Genomic DNA, 23642 nt, shown 5'->3' on the forward strand with positions numbered 1-23642 from the left:
TCCTCAATTAAGTACACAAAAATAAATATAAAACAAAATATATAAATTCAACAACTTGAAATAATAATACAACCAAGCAGTACACTCTTGATGAATGTATGAAATGCTAGATATAAATGTGAGTAGTACTTATACTGTCATGAATAAAACATTTTAAAAAATATCACTGTTCATTTTCATGCATACCCAATAAGACATACATGCTCACACACATACCAAAATTATGTGATCAGAATACTGTTAAAATAATAGCTCATTTAAATTATGAGTTATTGTTACTAATATCTCAAAAACAACTTGAGCAAAACAATCTCAAGTTATCTCAAAATAAGCAAGATTGCTACAAAACCCCACCATGAATCGGTTTTATAAAAACCTGAAAGTAAAAACATCACAACTGTACAATTTATTCTTAATTATTTATGACTTAAAATTGTTCAATTTGAGTTCCAAACTCAAAGAAAGTTGTAATTCTATCAGTTTCAGAAAATATATTTTGTTTCTAACTTACAACACACAAGTAAGCTAGATTAATTTAGCTGCCTATGTACCCCATATCAATAAAGCTATGCCAAATATTTGGAGAATTGAAGAATACACTTATATCAGTGAATATACAATCAATAACCTCAATTATAAATAATTTCAATTAATTCTTATTTCACAAACAACCAAAGAAACCATCATTTCCCAATTCTACAGCAAAATCAATCTAGCTTGTTGCATACAAAATCTATAATAAACATAATTTAAAAAGAACTGGTCTCATTTGTACTTTTTGGACCAGTATAGATTCTTTAGAAAGTTTAAATATAAAAATAAAAAATGGTACAATTTTTAATGCAATTTCTTATATGAAAGATTACTAAAAAAACACCTTGAATTTGAATTTAATACAATGTAAAAGAAGTAAATGTAATAACCATTAGAATAAAGCAAATTCAACAGAAATATTCTCCTTAGGAACATAGCCTCCAACTTCCAAAAATGAACAATCCTAGTAAGACTTTCCCCGAACACACATTATTATTATTATTACCACCGCTCTCTTAATTATTAATCCATTTATTTCATGTTTTGGCAGTTTTATGGGATTTTTCTTCTATTATGAAAAAGTTAGTTTTTCCACCCAACTTAAGTCCATATCAAATACACGCTCATGGCACTAATTAAAAGAGTAAAAAGGGTTCATATAGCATAAACGGTTATAGCGGTATGCGGTGCGATGATTTCTATAAATCACAAACGAGAGGGACGAAATATGGAATTATAGTAGGAGTTTATAACGGCAAAGCAATTCATTTAGAGTTTAAGCAACCGATGACTTCAGTGAATTTAGTATAATAAATGTTCAAAGTAATTTCAAAAACGTGAACCTTTATGACTTTATTTTATTTATTTATGACTTTATGAACCTTTATTTTAGTCTAGATTTATATGCATGCGAACTGAGCTTGTACACCGCGACTTTGACCATAAAGCTTTTACTTTTATACATTTGCAACTAGCCTTGAACTACATTTCATTCTTTATACGTAATTAACTACATTTTTTTCTGTTAATATAACTTGCAATATTCTTAACTGTTTCATTATGTTAAAAGCATTTTATTTTAACAGTAGTTTAATTATTACAGTCATGTTAACGAGGACTAGAGAACGTATAAGAAACGTTTAATTAAGTGCTTCAACTTCAGTACAACTTAATAAAAAATTTTAATGAAAAAATACTGCACGTAATAATTGAATTCTGCAATAGCGCTAAGTGGTAATATTATCATTCGCATATTTCTACATAAGAAAAGTTTTAAACGTAATAACTTAAGTTTCGTTAATGCGTACAAATGGATTAACAAACTTTTACAAATTCTTACAGTCAGATCAAATAACGTTCATTTAAATGTTAAATATAACGGCAGAAAACTTGTATTTCAGATTACACCGTTCACTGTTGATTAATCTTAAAAAGATTGGTTTAACATTCATTCAATTTGATAAAAAATTCATTTTTGATTACTGAATCTTTTCAAGCAAATATTATTGTATAATTAAAATTAGAGATAAAAACAATTATAAAGAAACAAGACAATGTTGCCACATAACACAATCTACATCACTCATTTTTTATCCTCAACGACCGAAAAGTATTTTCGCCTGAGACTACACTCTTTTATATTTTTACGAACTTTTGTTAGATTCAATGTGGCTGTTTTATGATTTCTTATTCCCTAAGGGCGATTTTTTGCTATTTAAAATACGAAATTGTGCAATGGTCTTGAATAAGTTTTTCTATGAAGGTGGTAACTAGACGCTTGCTAGTATTCTTTGGCGTACTACATACATAATCGAATTCTTATGTACAAACACTTTTGTTATCAATAGTTTTTACAATTACTTTTTTCTTGTAAAACAACACGACTTGTAAAGCATACCATTACAGAGAGATCTTCTCGTTAAGCATTTAACTGATTTTACTAGCAGAACACTTTTCTAGAACGAGAAAGTAAGTAGGTCATAAAAGTCAAATAAGTAAGTAGTCATAAAAAGGCAAATAATAATAACAGAAATAAATAAAAATTAAAATCAATCAGTATATTACTAATAAATTACTTGATATTATGCATTAAAATATAACTCGATGGCGGTACGTTCCATGTTCTGTTATTAGCATAAACATCCTGTTAAAAACGCGGTTTGAATGAATATTGTTTATTGTGGTATCTGTTTGATGGTTATAAATAGTTTTCAACACGACTCGGCAACAAAAACTTCCACCAACTAACAATGATATTTTAATTACTACGCAACACTTCATTAACGTATGACAACGAAATAAACTAAACAGTAGCAACTCTAGTTTCTTTGTACAATGGGTTTATCCAAAACTGTAAATAACAATTCAACCTGCTCTATCAGTCTACAAGCCGCACAACAATTTTTCCATTACCGAATAATCGACTTTCATCCATACCTTTTATGGAGTCTTCTAAAAAGAGAATACTAGATTGAAGATGTAAAATCAAGCGGTTACGTATCCACATCAACAGGTTGAAGCAAAATATTTTGATTAAAATAACTGCGTACTGCTTACGAATTGCTATTTTATTTTTTTTATTTATTCAAAAAATATGAATTTTTTCAACCTATGCAATTCATGCAAGTAATATTATTTAAAAACGGCAGTACGACTGTCATAAACATTCACCTATTACTCATGTGTTTTTTACGCTGAGATTCATACATTGTTTTGTTTGTGATGCAACTGCTTGTTTTCATATTTCTCACAGCATTTGGTGTAACACTAGAAAACAGAAATTGTGGGACATCATACGGCAATTCTTTCTAAGGAGAGGCTCCGCACCTAACGTTTTTCCTCCCCACTTACTTTCTATAAATACTGCATAGAATTCAATTTCATTATTGCTTAATAAAGTTCTGGAAATTACTTGATTCCAGGGTTTCCTATTTATTGTCAAACTGTTAACGAATAAGTGAGGTATAATACTCGTAGAATTTATTGAACAAATAAACAGAAAAATTAATTGTTTAAATATTCCATCAAACTTTCAATTGTGTTCACACACAAATCTAGCAATAGCGAAGCATTGCCGGGTCAGTTAGTAGTAATAAAAACTATATTTACCACTAAACTACAATTACTATTATTGCTTTTAAGTATTCAACTTAAAAGAGTCCCCATTTCTTACTTTAGTCTATAAATAACAGTTTATTGTCAACCCCTTATATAATAATTTACAAAAGGTATTGAAAATCATGTCCATCCACTTCTGTCTACATTTGACAAAGTTCCTGGCTACTCTTTTTAACTGTATATTTCCTGTATGGTATTGGTAATGTTTGTCTTCAATTCCAGCAGGGTGTGTGAATTGCTCTTATAAACAAGTTCTTTGAAGTAATCCAACAGAAAGAAGTCTGAACTAGTCAGATCAGGGGATCTGGATGACCAAAATTCTTTAGAAATGATTCTGCCAAAGAAAAAATCCTGTAGTATCTCCATAGTAGAACAAGCTGTTTGGCATGTGGTGCTATCCTTTAAAACCAGCAGTCATGCTGGTTGTAAAGGATAACACCACTTGCAGTAAGGTTTTGAACTTTTGGAAAATTTCTTAATAGATGACATCTATTTTTTTTTCTTCAAAAACAATGGTCTGAGGAGATTCAAAAAAAATGTGCGGCTTTTCAGTAACCTAGCTGCAGTTGTTATTAACATACCAACCAAAGTGAAAACACGCTTCAGCTGTGAAAAAAATTTCATCTAAAATGTTAATGTTGCCTCTAGTGAAGTTCTTGAACCGCTGACATTAGTGAACCCTTTTAGCATAATCAGCATTAGTTAGCTCATGGAAAACCTGCATTTGATATGGATATCATTTCAGCATTCCCTCACTGTAGTGTAGGCTGAACCTAGTGAAATGTTCTTTTACTGACAGTCTCTCTTATGAAGAGATCTTACAACTGCCACTTTAATGTGTTGTATGACCTGCGTCATTAAAATTTACCTATGTTCAGCACATTTCTATCTAACCCTGAACCTGTTTAACACAATTTTTTAACTTCCTAATAACACTTTTAACTGGTGTTTCCTTTTTAAATTTCCAATGAAATTTCATCTGTAAATAAGTTTCCATCATGAATACATGTTCTTCAACCATTAACTGTGTTTTAACAAACATGTGATTATGCAAATTTTGTTCAAAAGCCAATGCTTGACATACACTGGCAATACACAAATTTGCAAGCCATAAATAGTCCCCCTCACTTCAGCTCCAGTCACACCAACATCTTCCACATTATTTTACCTACCTCACACCAATATATAGTATAAACTACTGAATGGTGGGATCTCTTCTATGTTGAACACCCTGTACTATAACTACTACTATTTACATTTTTTTTTTAATTTATTTTAAAATTAATAACAAAAACTTGAGCCTTGAACATAATCTTGAAGGAGGAAACCTTGATGAGCCTTTTCATGGAATAATTTAAACTCATCAACAGATTACACAAAAACAATATTTTTTAGGGCACCATATTATTGAGAAATAGGGGCCTAATGAGTAATTTGAAGTAATTTTACAACACTGGATATTCACATTAAGCAATATTTAACATGCTACACACACAGTAATAAAAGAATATTTTTTTGTTAGCATGTTACCACTAAAACATAGAATTAATTGAGAATACTAGAATCAATGGAAGCTATACTAAATTCCAATATAAAATTTGAGAAAAAATTTCCTCTCCATTACAGTTTTAAGAAACAATGAAAAGGGCCATTTAATATGACACAATGAACTACATATTACTTTTTCAGCTTGATATCAAGCATGTTTTAGTTGCATAATAAGATCAGAAAAAGATATCTATTAACTCTGTTAATGGATACTGTATTCATTCTAAGGTTTAAATCCTAGTGAAGTCAGTTGCTTTTATACAGATTTGAAAACTACATCATGAATACCAGTATTCTTTAGCGTATTCATTCTAAGGTTTAAATCCTAGTGAAGTCAGTTGCTTTTTTACAGATTTGAAAACTACATCATGGATACCAGTATTCTTTAGCGGTTGGGTTTCAATTAACCAGACATCTCAGGAATGGTCGACCTGAGACTGTACAAGACCCACACTTCATTTACATATCACCCTCATTGTATCTTCTGAAGTAATACCTTACGGTGGTTCCGGAGGCCAAACAGAAAAAGTGAATACATTAAAAGATACTGAACTCAGCTATGTAATATGCAGGAAAATTTACTTCCTACCACCTACTTTCCTACCATCCTAACACTTATCAGTTGGTCTCTGTAACCAATTAACTGTACCACACAACTAATTTACTTGCTATAAATTTAGTTAAGGCTATGTTTTTGAATTGTTGAATATTTGTTTCATAACTATGCATGATTTTCCAGAGCAAAGAGTTTCATGCTCTAAAAAAATAACTATTGGTGTGGGGAAACAGATGTTCTTAACTGCATTATTTTTACCTCAATACACATAAGTCAGAAGAGCAATTATTTATATTTTATTTTAACATTAATAATTCAGTTCAATAACTCGTGAAGTAGTTCAACACTGCAATATATGCATAGAGTTTCTGCATTTTTATACACAAATTAATATCCCATAGTTACAGTACTAGTCTTTCAACACATTTTGGCGTTACTTGTTACAATGTATCTCATAAGCTAAACTGGAATGAGTAAACTTAAAATCAGTATACAAATTTTTCATATCAGTTCAGTCATTTTTGGTATTATCCTAAATCAACAAGCAAGCAAACTCTCTAGTTTTTTTACAATAGATATATCTGTACGTTTACTTCGCACACAAATGCTCACTATTATTTTCTGTATTTTTGGATCCTCACAAGAGGCTTAATTATGAAACTTTTTATATTACAAGAAAATAATTAGAAGTAGCTAGTGTTTAGAATAATCCATTTAATCGCTTTGAATCTTTTTTTTTTTTATGTAACTGATACCACAAATTGAAATTAACGCATTAAGAAGTGGAAATTAGGACAAAGATGTCAGTTTTTTCAAGTGAAGGTATCCCACATGTTCAATCTTAGGCCCTGTTTTACTAATATAAATTAATAAACTGGGATGAAGTTTAACACAAAGTAGTGCTACCACAATGTACATTATGCATTAACCATCTGTTCAAAAGTTTACATCCACTCACTACAAACTACCAGATCAATTTACATTATGCCCATAAACATCTAAGTAGAAACAAATTAATATTACATAATAAAAAACGTTATATTGAATTTCAGAATTAACAGGATATAATAAATAAGAATACAAATCAATTTGTATGTAAATTTCTAATCAAGCTGTAAATTTTTAGGGGTTACCATTGACAATTATTTATCATAGCAATTGATGTAAATTCTAAAGATGAACAGCTATGTTAATAAATGAAATAAATATAGCAGTTTAACAGTCAGTCTCATTTCGTCACGTAATAGTTACGGGCATATTTTGAAGGAACCTTATCTATACTTATCTTTAAAGAATTTTTTAAAATTCAAATAAGTAGCATTAGATCTATGTTACCAGATATAAAATCCATAGTAAGAAATAATTATGTAATTAGGTTTTGTAGCATTGGGTTTACTGACAATTCTGCCGCTTTTTTATTTAATGATACCATTTATTTTTATTATTATTTTTTAAAGATAAAAGTAAGTTAATTTTTTTTTAAATACATTTTCTTATTAAAAAAATTAAAATTCTGACAAACAAAACAAAAAATAAGAACTAATAATATAAGGGGAAAGCAGACAGAATAAACAAAATATTTACTAAATAAAATAAATAATTTTAACATACCTATTGTTACCTGTTAACTAGCTTATGACAAATGACAAACAAACAAAGCAGCCAAGTAATTGCCCCACTCTTTAAACCTTGGACAATTAATTACAATAATAAATTTTGGTTCATTTTGACAGAACCTTAATTAGACAAGAACAATATTTTTTAACAACAAAAATGAAAACATATTACACCATAGCCTAGAGAGGAGTTAAAACATTTTTAACTTATAATTTATTTTATTCAAGCAATAATTCATTTCAGGGTAAGCTATACAATAATAAGATATTAAATTCGGTTAAGTGGTAGTATATCTTGTTGGTAGTTAAACTGCAGAATAAATTTTAATTCACTTTTATTATGAAAAACATCTTTGTACAATTTACTTTGTACTAATTGTTGTCAAATTATTGTTCTTTTATGAATAATTCAATGTGTTTATATATTGTAGCTTGTTCTTGGATGGTGCCACTGAAACACTATATTGAAATAAGAAAATAAATAAAATATAATCTAACCAAACTTATATTTATTATTTTCTTATTTCAGTATAGTGTTTCAGTGGCGCCAACTAAGAAGTAACTACGGTGGGAGATCACCTACTACATTAATGCAGATTACTTTACAACTAAGAAAAATTATGGAATACACACGAGTATTAAAATCATACTAAAATATTTGATACAATGTTAAAATAAAAGTGTAATTGTGAACACATAATTCAATAACTAGGATTAATCTTCAACAACATTCTGTATTAATGAATGTTTTAGTTATATAACAATAATAATAATAATAAATGTACTTTAATTATTACTATTTTAGAACTAAAACATTCATTCATAATTGAATGTTTATAAATTATTCATAAATGTGCTTTAATTACTACATACATAAAAACATTAAAATTTGGCAAAAAAGTTTTTTATATACATACTCATGTAGTAAACGCAACATAACATTTTAAATTTGCAACTAAAATAGAAAAAAAATTGAAAAACTTCTCTCATTATTAGTTTTTAACAACCATTAAAATTATTTTTTTTTAAATCTGATGTGGACAACACATGACCTCCTTGTATGCCTATTACACATTTATACATTTTTTTAACATGAAAAGTACATAAAATTTTATTTCATTAAAAACTTGTGATTTTTTTTGTTATTATTATTGAATTATTATTCATTCTAATTTTGTTTTTTATAATGAGAGGTTAATAATTATTAATAAATTAATATATTTAAATTAAAAAAAAAAGCAGAGATAAAGTCTGATTCGAATCGATGTGCCTTCCCTTGTAAGATCCAAATATTTCATTAATTAAACTTTTATGTGGCTAATACTTTGGAACCAATGAAAATAAGTACCACTTATGATACATCGTTGAAAAGCTTTAGTTTGAATCAAACTTTACTCCTTTTTTTAACTTTTTTTTTTTAATTTAAATAAATTGATTTATTAATAATTATTAACCCCTGATTTTAAAAGACATTTTTAGAATAATAAAACAATTAAAAAAATCATAAGTTATTAGCAAAATAAAATTTTATGTACTTTTAAAAATGTGTATATGTAATTTAATAGGCATATAGGTATATGTAACAGATTTAGTGAAACATATGATTAATTTAATAATATTAACTGAAAATTATAATTTAGAATCGTATTAATTTTGGATTTTCTAGTTTAATTTCCTTTCAATTTTATTTAATTATTCTGGAATTTATGTTTTTATTTTATTTACATAAACGTAAACTACTGAGCGACTGAAAAATAGGCCCTTACAAGAACAACATATACACTAAGGCCCGATCTTTAATAAATTGAACAAAATTCTTATCCTTTAATTCATTAATCCTCTGATATTGTCAGAAGATATTCTCCCTAAGTCAGAATTGATCATTTCATTTATTTGTTTTTTGTTGCTAATCATTTAATCACTCTTTGCTTTGATATAATTCTTCTGATCTTAATTTGTGTACATGTTCTCTAGTTTTCAAATTTTCTCTCCATATCCATCCTCTCTTACTCTTTTTATTCTTTCTTTGGTGTTAGCATCTTCTTCCTCTTTATATTTATCATCTTTCTTAATCTTTTTATTCTTCCCTTGTTTATAACATTTTCTTCCCCTTCATAATCATCTTATTATCGTTTTTTGAGATATATTTCTTCATGTTATCTTTCTTTTTCCTGTATGATTGCTTCTTTTTCATTTTTGATTATTCACCAAATAATCTAATAATAAAAACTGAATATTTTACACTGTAAGGTCAAAATTAGCATTTGTAACCAATATACAGGAGTTCACTAAACGGAATAGTTTAATTATTATTAACTTTTATTTAAATAACACACCAGAAATCTGAAACTTTTGCTACTTTTGAAACTTTTTGTTTTCAGCAATCACAAAGATATGAATAATGCTGATCTAGTAATATGAGTAATAAAGGGACTTTTACTGTATCCTAATATTTCACCAATTGTGTAACTGTCTGCCTTATTAAAGAATTGGAGGATAGTAACTCACTTTCAAATGAAATAAGTTTAAATGAAGTGCAGCAAAAAATGTGTATATGTAATTTAATAGGTGTACAAGGGAGTAAAATGTGGTATCCAAACCAGATTTTTTTTTTCATGTTTGTCCACAAATCTTGTATCCTTAATTTAGCATACTTCCTGACACTGCCAATTAATGAAATTTTGCACAGTTACTAAGGTCGGGTGACAATACAATATTCCACCATTATTTTTGCAAACATCCCTCTGTAACAATGTAAATTAAGGGTGCAGGTGTAAAAAAATGACAAAATCTGCAAATCAGTGGGGTTTTTGAGGTCACAGATGACAAATACAATAGCTGTTTGACAAAAACTTTGTACGGGAATTTTTGTGGTATCAAATTCAACATTTCATTATCACGTACACAGATGATTTTTGGTGGACAGTATGTCGAGACACAGCTCCTTAATTATGTAAATGAAATAAAAGCTTCACTATTTCGTTACTTTGTACAGTAAATGTTTGATTGAATATTTGTTTGATATTTTATAAATATATTAGAAACTTCAATATATGATGTTATCTTTTGAAATCCACATTAACCTACTAATTAAACTCATGCAATGTATGATAATAAGCTGATTAAAGTATGAATAAGAAGTATAAAGCAAGTTTGTAAAAATTTTTGTAATATTTTACAACCATTTCTTTGTTATTGTTTAACATACTGATTCCTTATTATTGTGAGACAAGCTGGTGTTATCTGTGCCAACAGATAATAGCTGATAATTTTTTTGTGGTTCCTTATTTTCCTTTCTAAAAGGAAAAGTTTCTGAGGATTTTTCCAATTTAAATTTTTATAAAAAGGATAGTAAAACATAATTTACCTAACCAAGTTCATCCAAATCTGCAGAATAAAAACAGCATGGCATAATTATATAAATTCATCTTAATTTTAATTTTTTCTTATTTCATGAAAAATTAATTTTCAAAAGCTACAATTTAACAAGTACTATTAACACAAAAAAGTAAGAAATTTTTTTATAAATTTAAAGTTAAGTAATTTTAGCATTATAATGCATCACAACAGGCTAAAGCCAAACACTACTGTTTAACAACAATCTTGTCATTTCTGAAACACTACCCACCACTTTCATTTTGCTCTAATCACATATGTCCAGCATACCTACATCATTGTCTTCATCTACTATGACATTGTACCTGGTAGCTTCTTCACCATTAAGAAGCAGCTGCTTCCTCAGTAGGAGTTTGGGAGGAAGTTTTTATTTTTACAAAACTTAATGATAAAAATTAATTATTTCAACTAAGTAAAATTAATATTCAACTCGCAGCAAATATTCTTAACTAGATCTGAACCTTGATCCCCGTCATCATAAAACAACTGTCAGAACAGTAGTCAATGTTGAAATTAACCCCCTTAGCTAGAATTACAAGTTTTTTGTTTATTTTAACATACATTATAAAATTGCTTTAAACATTTTATTTGCAAAACTTTAAAGCTTCATAACAGACTGTAGACTTAATTAAATTTTAACTAGTTTAACTGCAGGTAAAACCATTCCTGTCACAGTCCCATTATATATGTTCCTACAACTAAAATACACCAGTATTAAAAGCAATCAAATCTGGTTAAAATTTTAGCAATATCTTTTAATTAGATCTGAAATAGGGTTCTGATGCATCAAATAACTGATACCTAACAAATGATTTGTTTATGTATTAAGGATATATTCTTTGCCTGTGGACTATGATTTAACAGGTACCTACTTCTCCCTAATTTTTCTCTATTACTATTTTATTATTAAATTTCTTAACTGCATATATTTTTTTTTTAATAACTGTAGAATAAAACTGACATTTCAAATAGTGTCTAAGTTTTATAACAGGTAAAGACATCTCTCCTTTGTTTATAATCAAAAGTAGATCTAGGGATGGTCAAAATACATAAATTAAAAATTCCTAAAATTTCTGCATAAAAATACATTTCCATTTCTCATAGAAATTAAGCAAACAAGAAGGAAACTAATCTTTGCTTTAATGATACACAATGCTGGAAAGAATATTGGTGGTAATTTACTGAATATTATTTGAATGAAACCCACCTTATGTGGGAGTAAATTCATGAAAAAATTCTGTATGACATTGCTACCTACAATAAAATAATTTATTTTCCATATGCTAAAGCTGTTTTGTTAAAAATGAAAATCTGTTTCATATCTTCTTTAACAGTGAATGGAACTCCTTTCCCTACAAATAATACATAGTTTTGGTAAATATATGATTAAGTAAAAATTACAGACTCACCTAAACACAGCAACAATACTGCTAGTAAATAATTATTATTTTATCACTATTAATTTTTTTTAATAACATGTTTACACATAATACTCTTTTGGGTTTAGACAAACTATTCCATTCTGTACTGATAAAAAAATCATCCTTTCTCATTATCCACATCTTTCCTTTTCTTTGACCCTGTTCTCCCCACTATCAGTTTTGGGATACAGATCTGACCCTGTTAGACTTACATGCTGAGCGCAAAGACCTTAAAAATCACTGTGTTCTTGGTATCTGGTATAAGGAATTTTCTACAAAAAAAATACCATCTGCCAATATTATATTATATTTTGTATCATATTTTCCATATGATACTTAGAGAGTGAAAGAATTTGATATAATTAGATTATGATTTTTAAGAAAATAATGACACTTTAAACTTCATTTCATTCTGAGGAAGAAAAAAATGGAATGGTTTTCAATATTATCCTGATTTGCAGTCAACATCAGTAGGCTGTCCACAGTACTCCACGGGATAACTAAAATGTTTTGAAAATTATAAAATAATTCAGTTTGATCCTACCAATTGTATAAAACAGAGATCTTTTTCTCAAAAATTATTGATCGTGAAGTTCTGACTAATAAGTAGTTTTTATCTTTCATACAACACTACTTTTTGTAACATTACACTTTGTAAAAAAGAAACATGCATTGTACATGTAATCACTTTTTTTTCATATGTTAAGTTTTAGTAATAAAATCATTTTTCTTGAACTTTTGTTTTTTATCAGGGTATTTTACATCAGTTTTCTAAGAATTAAATTTTCTACAGGGATGGTAAATTTTTCATATTTATTAGTCACTAGCAGACCCAGCAATGCTTCACTATTGCTAGATTTGAGTGTGTATATATATACATATATTCCCATTCTCTTTTTACTATATTCCCTTTTCCTCCCCCATTTCTCTTTCCCTTATTTACCTTCCCCTTCCTCTTTCCCACCTTTACCATGTTTTCCCCTTTTTCTTTTCCCCCTTCTTCCCTTTTTCCCCCACGAGTAAATTGGTCCAGTAGTTTTTTAGTCTATAGAGTACACACATATCGGAAACACTGAAATGGAATCTTAAAATATTTAGTATAGCGTTTGTTGCTTTTATGTTCAACAGATAGCACTGTTTTTTTTTCAATCATGTTTTTACCTATCACAAGTGTGACATCTTAGGTATATAAATAGTAGGTATACAAAAACACATGTATTCAAATGTAACGTTGTGTCAAAATTTCAAAGCAATTTGTGAAGAACTTTCAGAGATTTAACAAACGAACGTTTACATTTTTATTTATATAGATTTAACAAACTTTTGTACCACAAATGTAAAAAGCATGTTTTTAGCAATAATTTTTTTTTATTTTGTCGGGATATGATGAAAACTACTGAAGATACTAGTTCTGAAAACTGTTTTATTCCATTTTTCAGGTCAAAAACCATAAGAAACCATCAAGTTTACCTTAGTTTGGGTATTTTAAATATAATCTATTAATGTAATCTTTTTAAATGAGAAGATGGTGATGGCTGGCATGCCTTCATGTATCATACAATCATTATATTAAATTTAACAGCCATGTTGTAAATAACCAGCATTACATTAGTATTAGATGAGAAGTGTATAAACATAATTCCTGAAATTTAAATACCAGTACAATACATTGTACATTTGAAATATACAAACAGATTTATTACAAATAAAAAACTTCTAGTAAATATAAAGTTTTTTCTTAGTCTCCCTTATTAACATAATTAAAAAGCAATTACTATGGAACATATTTTTTTATTGTTATTCTAACAGTAATTACATCTGGGCAATTCTAATATGTAACCAATACATATTCTGTTTGAAGTTATTATTGAGTAATCCACTAGAACACCTCATAATTATAATTCTTGTCTATATTTTTTAACTCTATAGATAGAATACCCGATCTGATAATTAATACATCATAAGGTACAAATTTATCACAATATGCAACACTCAAAATACAAAAATAGTAGATATAAAGGGAAAATTCATTCTAAGATTTAATGCAATCATTTACAAGATTACCAGTAATTTTAAAAATAGAATGTGATAAAAAAAAGGCAATTAAAAAAATAATAATAAACCCTATATCAATGAAAATATAATTTACTTTCCTGAACTTCATAAGAAATCTAAATAGAAACAAATACAAAAATAAGTTATGCACACTCATTATTAAAAAAAAATCTTAACACCTCTTAATTCCTCAATTATTTTTAGTTTCATTATTAGAAGCTAATCAAAATCTTATATTCTACATAGATTAACAAAAGAAGTCATATACTCCACAGCATTAATAAGAAAAAAAAATTATACGATTCTGTAGCCTTATCATTTGTTAAATCCCCCTCCTTTTAGCTAAGATTGCTGTTAATAATGCCACACATTTCCTGAAAGACTGCCAATTTGGTTTTTATTCTCTGGCCATAAGTTTCCACTACATCAACATCTTGCCAAGGCATTTTAAAATAAATTTTTAAGACAAAAAAATTTCTATATGAGGATGAGTATCACAGCAATGAACACAGGTCATACTATTATAATTATGTAATCATAATAATGAGTATGATAAATACCAAATATTGGGCAAGTGCTTAAGAGCCCAACTTTTTTTCATTTAAACTATTCTGTACTTTCAGTAACAGCATATGGTTAATTAAATGGTAACCATTAAAAAATGTAACAACATAATTATCTGAAGATAGTGAACCCTTCTATACAGCCAACTAATTAGCAGTGGAATTAAGACTTAATATTTCTTCCTTGTGAATTATCTTTTAATTTAACTTACTTTCATCCTATAGGCAACTAGCAACAGAAACAACCCATTTCAAAGTATTATACAAACATGTGATAATAGCACAGATTATGTATATATGTAAACAAACTTTGTTTTTAGTGAAATCAAAGGTTTGATCAGGTTCCCATACCAAACAACATAAACTAAAACAATTGGCGTCCTACATCTATAAATCTAAGAAATCCAATGATAATGATGTATAATAAATTAATGTTTACTAAAATAATCTGTATTCTCATCAACAAATCACTACACAAAAAGGAAACTAAATAAAATGCTATTTGCTGGTTGAAACACAGGTGTAATATTCTTTGCCAGTATCCACTATTATGGCAATTTCTGCAATTGATTACTTATTAAAAAGAAAAATTTTAATCTGGTTCACATCCACAAAGGGATAACTGTTAACTAAAGTGGGCGCTTTTAATGTTGGTTGGTATATTGTGGAACTTATTGCATATGCAGAAAGATTAAAAAAATTACAATCATTAAGGAAGAGAATTGAATTACTTGCCTCAAATTAAAACATAAGGAGCTAGACAAAAAATTATATATAATTTGTTATCCAATAGGAGCTGAAAAATGTTATATAAAGACAAAAGTATAAAAACAGTTTATAACCAAGAGTACAGAATCCAATAAGTACTTGTATTGAGTACAGTATTGTATATGTGGCTAGCCACATAATAAAAAAAATTTTAATATTTTAATTTTATATTTTTTTAATATTTATGACTACATATTTTTAGATGTTATAATTTTAATTTTGAATCTAATGTGTTATTTGGAAGAAAAAGTTTAACTGATGATGGAAAACCTCGAAAGCGCTATTAGAAAAAATAATAACCATAATATAAGAAGCATTATCGAATTCTGTACTATTTGGTGGTAAAGTTTTTATACTTTTGTGTTTGAGATACTAGTACAGAGGGGAATATGAACAAATAAAATAAAAAAAGAATTGTTTTTGCTAAGTTAATATACACACACATAAAGTAACAGAGAAAGTATTGAGTTACTTGTTTCACATTAATACATTAGAAGGATTTCACACCAATTTAATAAAATAAATAAATAATAAATTGTTTTATTCACTCAGGTTTTTAAAAACAGGATACAATAGGGTATGTCAAACAATCAATTTGTTTTTCTTACACATGCGCACGACCGAGCCCACTTTCTCGGTCTTCAGATTTAATTGTTTCATTCCTATCGGAACTTCTACAGAAAGTGGTCTTTTACCTTTTGGAAATGAAAATTATAAAATGTAACTGAAAGCAGGAAAAGGGACCAGAAAGAATTCTCAGTACAGCTTTTTTTTTAGTGATTCAGGTCAAAAGATGCATATTGCAAAACTTCAACAAGCTTTTTCTCAAAACACACTTTTTTGTAATTTCAAATTCAACTGGTAGTTACTTAACCATGTATTACTAAAAAAGTTATAGTTGTGGCATGTCATACTGCAGCAAGCTGCTTAACAAGAGTTAAATATCATGAGCTTAATTCTTGTACAATCAGCATATTCTAATCATTCTGTTCAATAAACATCACTAATTAATGTATTTTCAACTAGACTGGACAAGAATAACCACAAAATGTTAAAAGGCTGTGGGATCTATTATGAGGTACTACATCTCAAAATAAAATACGTATAACCTATGATATACTACTAATACAACAGTTTAACATATTCTAAATGAATAAGATAATTTTAAAGAATAAGCTGTCTGTTACTAAATAAGAACATAAATATTTATCAGGTGTGTAAATATGAAACCGGAATTTTTGTATAGAAAATACATGTTTATTATATGAAAATTATAAAAAATATTTTATTCAAAATATTATCCATCGCTAGCTATACATTTTTCCCATCTCTCTGACAATTTATGATGTCACACCAAAAAAACTGTTACTGTTTTGAGGCAAACTAGTCATCGGGCCAATTTCGTACATTTTCATAAGAAATGAAGCACTGCTCAGCAAGTGTGAGTCCCATCGATGCAAATAAATAGTAGTCAGATGCAGCCAAATCTGGCGAGTAAGCCGCATGCAAAAATATTTGTCAACTGAACATCTCAATCATTTCCTTGACCAGTTTTTCTGTGTGTAATAGTGCATTATCATGAAGCAAAATCACTATGTATTGCCTTTTTTTATATTCTGGTCATTTATCACACAATGCTTGATTCAAATCAATCATTTGTTGTTGGTAGAGTTCAGTATTTAAACAGTTTCACCAGGTTTTAGCAGCTAATAGTAGATCACACTCTTGTGATCCCACCAAACACAGAGCATTGTCTTCTTTCCACGGTGATTTAGCCTTGAAACTGATGTCGACGGTTCGCCTGAAGTTACCCATGATCTTTTACGTTTAGGATTCTTGAAATATATCACCTGTCACAATTCGATGGAGAAATGATTTTCTTTTTTACCTGGTGAGTAGCATTTCACAAGTGGTTTTATGGTTTTCTCGCTGTCTTTCATTCAGTCATGTGAAACCCATTTTCCCATATTCTGGATCTTTCCCATGGCTTTCAAACATATGGAGATGGCTTCTTGTGTTACATTTAATTGATCCACAAGTTGTTGTTGTGTTTGAGCGTCATCCTTATCCAACAATGTTTGCAATTTGCTGTCTTCAAACTTTTTCTGTGATCTTCCACATTCTTCGTTTCCACGTCAAAATCCCCACTTTTGAATTTCTTTTTTTTTAAACCACTCAGAGCACTGAGATTTACCAAGAGCATGCTCACCATAAGCTTTGACAAGCATTCAATGCGATTCTGCTGCAGTTTTCTTTAAATGGTAACAGAAAATCAATGGTGCCTGCCTGCAAATTTTAGTTTGTAGGTACAAAACTCAACATGTTCAATGCTAATTAAAAATATGCTGCTGTATGAAACTTGTGTTGTTGTGAGTTGAAAATCTTTGTCAGCTGACAAAGAAAGAAAATTGTACCAATGATGCGGTTTGACAGTAGCTATAGTGACAGCTAGGGCCATCTATGGGCAAATTCTGGTTTTGTATTTACACACCTGGTGGTATTAAACGTTATGTTCAAGTATTATGTTTAGATAAAACTTAGAATTAAAAAATTATTTTTTTTATGTCCCAATCAACCTCATGATTTATAAATCTTTATTTTTATCAGCTGAATCTAAAGACTTTGATATAAAAAAAACTACCAAAATTATTTAACAAAAATACTACAAAAAAAAAAATTTAGCACAGGTAACATTAATTTAGGTTAACTTTTTTTTTTAATAGGAAAACATAAATTTATTCACACAAACTGCCTAAATACCGTGTTTTTGCAGGTGCAAGTGAAACCACAGGGTTTGTGTATATACAACGCACCAAAATGTAAACTTATGGTTATGCATTGTAGAATGAAACAACTGATAGAAGGTAACAGACCAATTAAGTTTTAGAAAAATATTATGTCGTATGTAGCATGTGCTAATCCAACTAAAGCTTGCTACTCTTAAAATTACAAAAATTATCCTGGGTTTGAAGAAGTCAAGGGAAGAATTGAGGAAGCTTTCAAGCTCAACTGCATTGAAAACACCACCTACAAACAGTGAATACAAGTTGAAAAAAGAACATCTCTCAAGACATTAGACAAACTTTTTGAAGAATTCATTAGTATACTTTTTGCAAAACTTCCAAAACTTCTTCAACACTAATTTCTTGCTAGTCAACAGTTCAGTTACATCACCCATCTGAAACAATCTCTGAAAGAAGGTGAATATCATGTAATCTGCAAATTCACTGAGTACTATTCATCCATTCTCCAGGATGCAGCCCAAGGTTTACACTGGAACAACACAGAGGCAACAGTTCACCCCTTCACAATCTATTTCCAAGATCCAACAAAAACATTAATGCATACATCTCTTGTCTTAATTTCTAACTGTCTCACACATAATACAATAGCAGTGAACCTTTTCCAGAAATTTTAATTGGTTTCATGCAGTCTATCTTACCACAAAATCAAGCCTATCTATTACTACAGTGATGGCGCTGCCTCTCAGTAGAAAAACAGACTCAATTTTTTCAACCTCTGTTACCATGAATCAGACTTTGAGATCAAAGCAGGGTGGCATTTTTTGGCCACATCTCATGGCAAAACTGCATGTGATGGTATGGGAAGGACTGTTAAAAAAGACTTGCAGCTAGAGCAAGTCTTCAAATGACCTACAACGACCAGATCACGACTCCACAACAGTTGTATGACTGGGCAAATGGACACATTGAATCTATACATTTCAAAATATAGCAAATTATAGGGATAATGTGCTATATTTTTCACACATGAAATATAAATAAAATGTTGTCAATGATTGTTAAAAGGCAGCTATATACTATCTCCAATAAACTTAGGATACGATAATAATTTGTTAACTTCTTATTTATAAACAGATACTAATAAAATTGTAATTCTTTCTTAACATTTTGAGAAGGTCCTACAAAAAGGAAGAACAATGACTAATCAGAATGTTAATTAAGTATTGTAGCATGTTTCTTATCCAACTAAAATGCTAGAAAACAGTTAAGTCCTTCATTTACGGGATAACAAGCACAAATTATATAACCTTCACCTAACAATGTAATTATCTCAGATTACTTTGAAGAAAAACTTAACACAACAACCAACAAAAAAACAGCAGTTTTTGATGTAAGAATAAACCCAGAATTAATATTTTTTAAATTACAGGCTGCATAACCTATTTCTATCATACTCCTTGCAGCAGATAAACTTTATAACAAAGTAAGGGAATAGGCTTTAAAAAACTAATTAACCCTGTGAAAAAGGGGCAAAATTAGTCAACTAAAAGATATTGTCATAACATCTTAAACCACAAAAAACTAATAGCTTCAATGGAGTATGAATTACCAGCAGTACAGACTCATATACTGACAAGTGGTGCATAAATCATAAGAATAAAATATCATAATCCGGTAACTGATACAATACAAAGTTTAATCAAGTATCTAACAACACAAACGCTTCTAGTTAATATTAAGGAATTGAAATAATCTCAGAAAATAATAACTAAGCTGATAATATCAAAACTTAATGTAATACTTTTTATGCCCGCTTACACGGACAGAATAAGTACAATATAATCAGTGACATTAATACTGCAATGTTAAATAACGAAATTAATTTTCAACTTATTAACACATTATCAAATACACGGTGTTTATTAAGGGGTTACCAACATACCGTACCGAATCTGAAGCGTTACAGACGGCCGTCTTCGACTTGTTCTTCATCTGCGGACTTCTTTTCCTATCCACTGCTGCAGAGAAAGTCTTTTGATTCAGATTAGCGGGTTCAGTGGCTATATGACGGAGGCTTGTGGTCATTTTATGAACCACAGCTAGTATTACACGAGCCACAATGCAGTGTTACGATCTAAAATAAACAACAAAAAAACGCTAAATCATTCGCAGCTAAGTGCAGTCCAAATCAAGATCTAGGCTAGGATTTGAAATTCATATAAATTTCCGAAAATTATGAACGATGATCACAAATAACTCAAAGGCAATTGCAATTAATGGCATCGTCACCTTAATCACGTCTTAAAATAAACTTATAAAGAATCAACTACGAAATAGGCCAATCACTATTCACAATCAAAATAATTACACCTCCCAACGTCACTCCATAACTGCATGATTCATGCTATCTATATATCCTCGTTTGCAGATGCAGCCAAGATAGACTACGAAAGCCGCAATGCAGCTAGCTGACTATAGAAGGTTAAAAATAAATTTGGGATGCATTTTCCCCAAAAATAAATTATAGTAAATATCGAGAATGCAGATTAATATTAAAGAATAAAAATATTGTTTCTTTTTCTTTCATGTATTTAAAATCGCTTAAGTAAACGAACGTTACTCACATAACAAATAAATAATGTATTTATAGCAAAACGTTTCCAACATTAAAAATTAAAGAATATGTTCTAAGATAATATAATTTAGTTGTTTCATCCCTTTCATGTTAAATCATAAACTGTAGGGAAAATTAAATTCACAATAAAACTTAATTATACCGAAATTTATAGGTTAGACGTTTATATATATATAGCTATTTTTTATTTACCTTCTAATTTTATTAAAAATTCTTTTTAGATCAATTCAGAATTTAATTATTTGTATTTTAGTCAAACTTTAAAAGGCTTTATGAAATTATAACATTTTTAAAAGTACGAAAAAATGTTTCAGTAATATATCTGTTGGCCCTACTGAGTAAAGCGTAACTTTGCTTCCAATTCCAAAATGTTTAAATTACCATGCCAATAACGTATGAAAAAAATGAAGGATTCTTGTAGGTTAGCCTCCCACTTAATCTATTTACAAAAATGGATACTGATAAAAAAGATTATAAAGTAGAAAGTTTCCTCCAAGTGCCATATTTAAAGTAAATTAGACGAGGCTAACGAACTTCCTAGGATAACCAAACAACTTTCGCTAACCCCATCCGATTAAAATTAATTTAAAAAATCTAGGTTTTTTAAATGTATATAATAAGTTTGCAATAGTTTTATTTGGCAAAAAAAAACTCGTGAAAAAAGATTGAAATACTTTTACAGTGTTTACATTGTAAGATGGTGAATTATTTCACTTATTTAGGATAATACATTGACAAGTTGGGTCAGTAGTTCAAGAAAATTGGATTAATCAGTATTTCACTGACGAAGGAATATTTCATATAATAATATAAATAAAGATGAGAATATACTCACACTTTTTTACTTCCTTGTAAGAAGTAAAGGAAGTATTGTAATCGCGAAATATTTCGGTTTTCAGATTTCAAAGGAAATATCCAATTCGACCATCCATGAATCCAATTTGACTAGTTTCGTCGTGACGTCTGTACGTACGTATGTATCTCGCGTAATTCAAAAACGATTTGCCGTAATAAGTTGAATTTTTGGATTTAGGACTGCTGTAACACCTAGTTCTGCACCAACCCTTGTAATTGAAATCAACTGAAGATAAAGTGTCAAAGAAGTTCGAAATAAAACAAAAATTTGGATTTTGGACTTTTTCTTAACACCAGTAATAAGCCCTCATTGAGAGCTTTTAAAAGATATATTATCATTTTTTTTGTCTTCAGTCATTTGACTGGTTTGATGCAGCTCTCCAAGATTCCCTATCTAGTGCTAGTTATTTCATTTCGATATACCCCCTACATCCTACATCCGTAACAATTTGTTTTACATATTCCAAATGTTGCCTGCCTGCACAATGTTGTCCTTCTACCTGACCCTCTAATATTAAAGCGACTATTCCAGCATGCCTTAATGTGTGCCCTATAAGTCTGTCTCTCTTCTTTTAACTATATTTTTCCAAATGCTTCTTTCTTCATCGATTTGCCTCAACACCTCTTCATTTGTCACTTATCCACCCATCTGATTTTTAACATTCTCCTATAGCACCGCATTTCAAAAGCTTCTAATCTTTTCTTCTCAGGTACTCTGATCGTCCAAGTTTCTACTACATTTCATTACTTTCGTTTTGTTCTTGTTTATTTTCATGCAGTAGTTCTTGTGTAGGACTTAATCCATGCCGTTCATTGTTTCTTCTAAATCCTTTTTATTCTCGGCTAGAATTACTATATCATCAGCAAATCGTAGCATCTTTATCTTTTTACCTTGTACTGTTACTCCGAATCTAAATTGTTCTTTAACATCATTAACTGCTAGGTCCATGTAAAGATTAAAAAGTAACGGGGATAGGGAACATCCTTGTCAGACTCCCTTTCTTATTATGGCTTCTTGTTCTTCAATTATTACTGTTGCTATTTGGTTCCTGTAAATGTTAGAAATTGTTCTTCTATCTCTGTATTTGAACCCTAATTTTTTTTAAATGCTGAACATTTTATTCCAGTCTACGTTATCGAATGCCTTTTCTAGGTCTATAATTACCAAGTATGTTGGTTTGTTTTTCTTTAATCTTTCTTCTACTATTAATCTGAGGCCTAAAATTGCTTCCCTTGTCCCTATACTTTTTCTGAAACCAAATTGATCTTCTCCTAACACTTCTTTGACTCTCCTCTCAATTCTTCTGTACACAATTCTAGTTAAGATTTTTGATGCATGGCTAGTTAAGCTAATTGTTCTGTATTCATCACATTTATCTGCTCCTGCTTTCTTTGATATCATGACTACAACACTGTTTTTGAGTCTGACGGAACTTCCCCTATTTCAAAAATATTACACACCAGTTTTTATAATCTATACAATATTGTACAGGTGCTTACTCACCTGCACTGCACAGTAATTCTACAGGTATTCCATCTACTCCAGGAGCCTATCTGCCATTCAAAGCTTTTAATGCTTTCTTAAATTCTGATCTCAGTATTGGTTCTCTCCTTTCATCCTCTTCGACTTCCTCTTCTTCCTCTACAACACCATTTTCTAATTCATTTCCTCCGTATAACTCTTTAATATATTCCACCCACCTATTGACTTTGGCTTTCATATCATAAATTGGTGTACCATCATTGTTTAACACATTATTAGATTTTAATTTATGTATCCCAAAATTTTCCTTAACTTTCCTGTATGCTCTGTCTATTTTACCAATGTTCATTT

General features: G+C 29.3%; 1 protein-coding gene across 2 annotated transcripts in view; it reads right to left on the bottom strand.

The window, feature by feature from the left end:
• Positions 1–20716, bottom strand: part of LOC142334182 (oxysterol-binding protein-related protein 6-like) — a 149489-nt gene extending 128773 nt beyond the window's left edge. For both annotated transcript variants that reach the window (XM_075381993.1, XM_075381992.1), the window contains exon 1: positions 20266–20716. In XM_075381993.1, the coding sequence (XP_075238108.1) occupies positions 20266–20403 (138 nt within the window). In that variant the 5' untranslated portion in view covers positions 20404–20716. The remainder of the gene's footprint in view (positions 1–20265) is intronic.
• Positions 20717–23642: the final 2926 nt, after the last annotated feature.

Source organism: Lycorma delicatula, chromosome 1, assembly GCF_047948215.1.
Source record: "Lycorma delicatula isolate Av1 chromosome 1, ASM4794821v1, whole genome shotgun sequence".
In the NCBI taxonomy this organism is placed as follows: domain Eukaryota; kingdom Metazoa; phylum Arthropoda; class Insecta; order Hemiptera; family Fulgoridae; genus Lycorma; species Lycorma delicatula.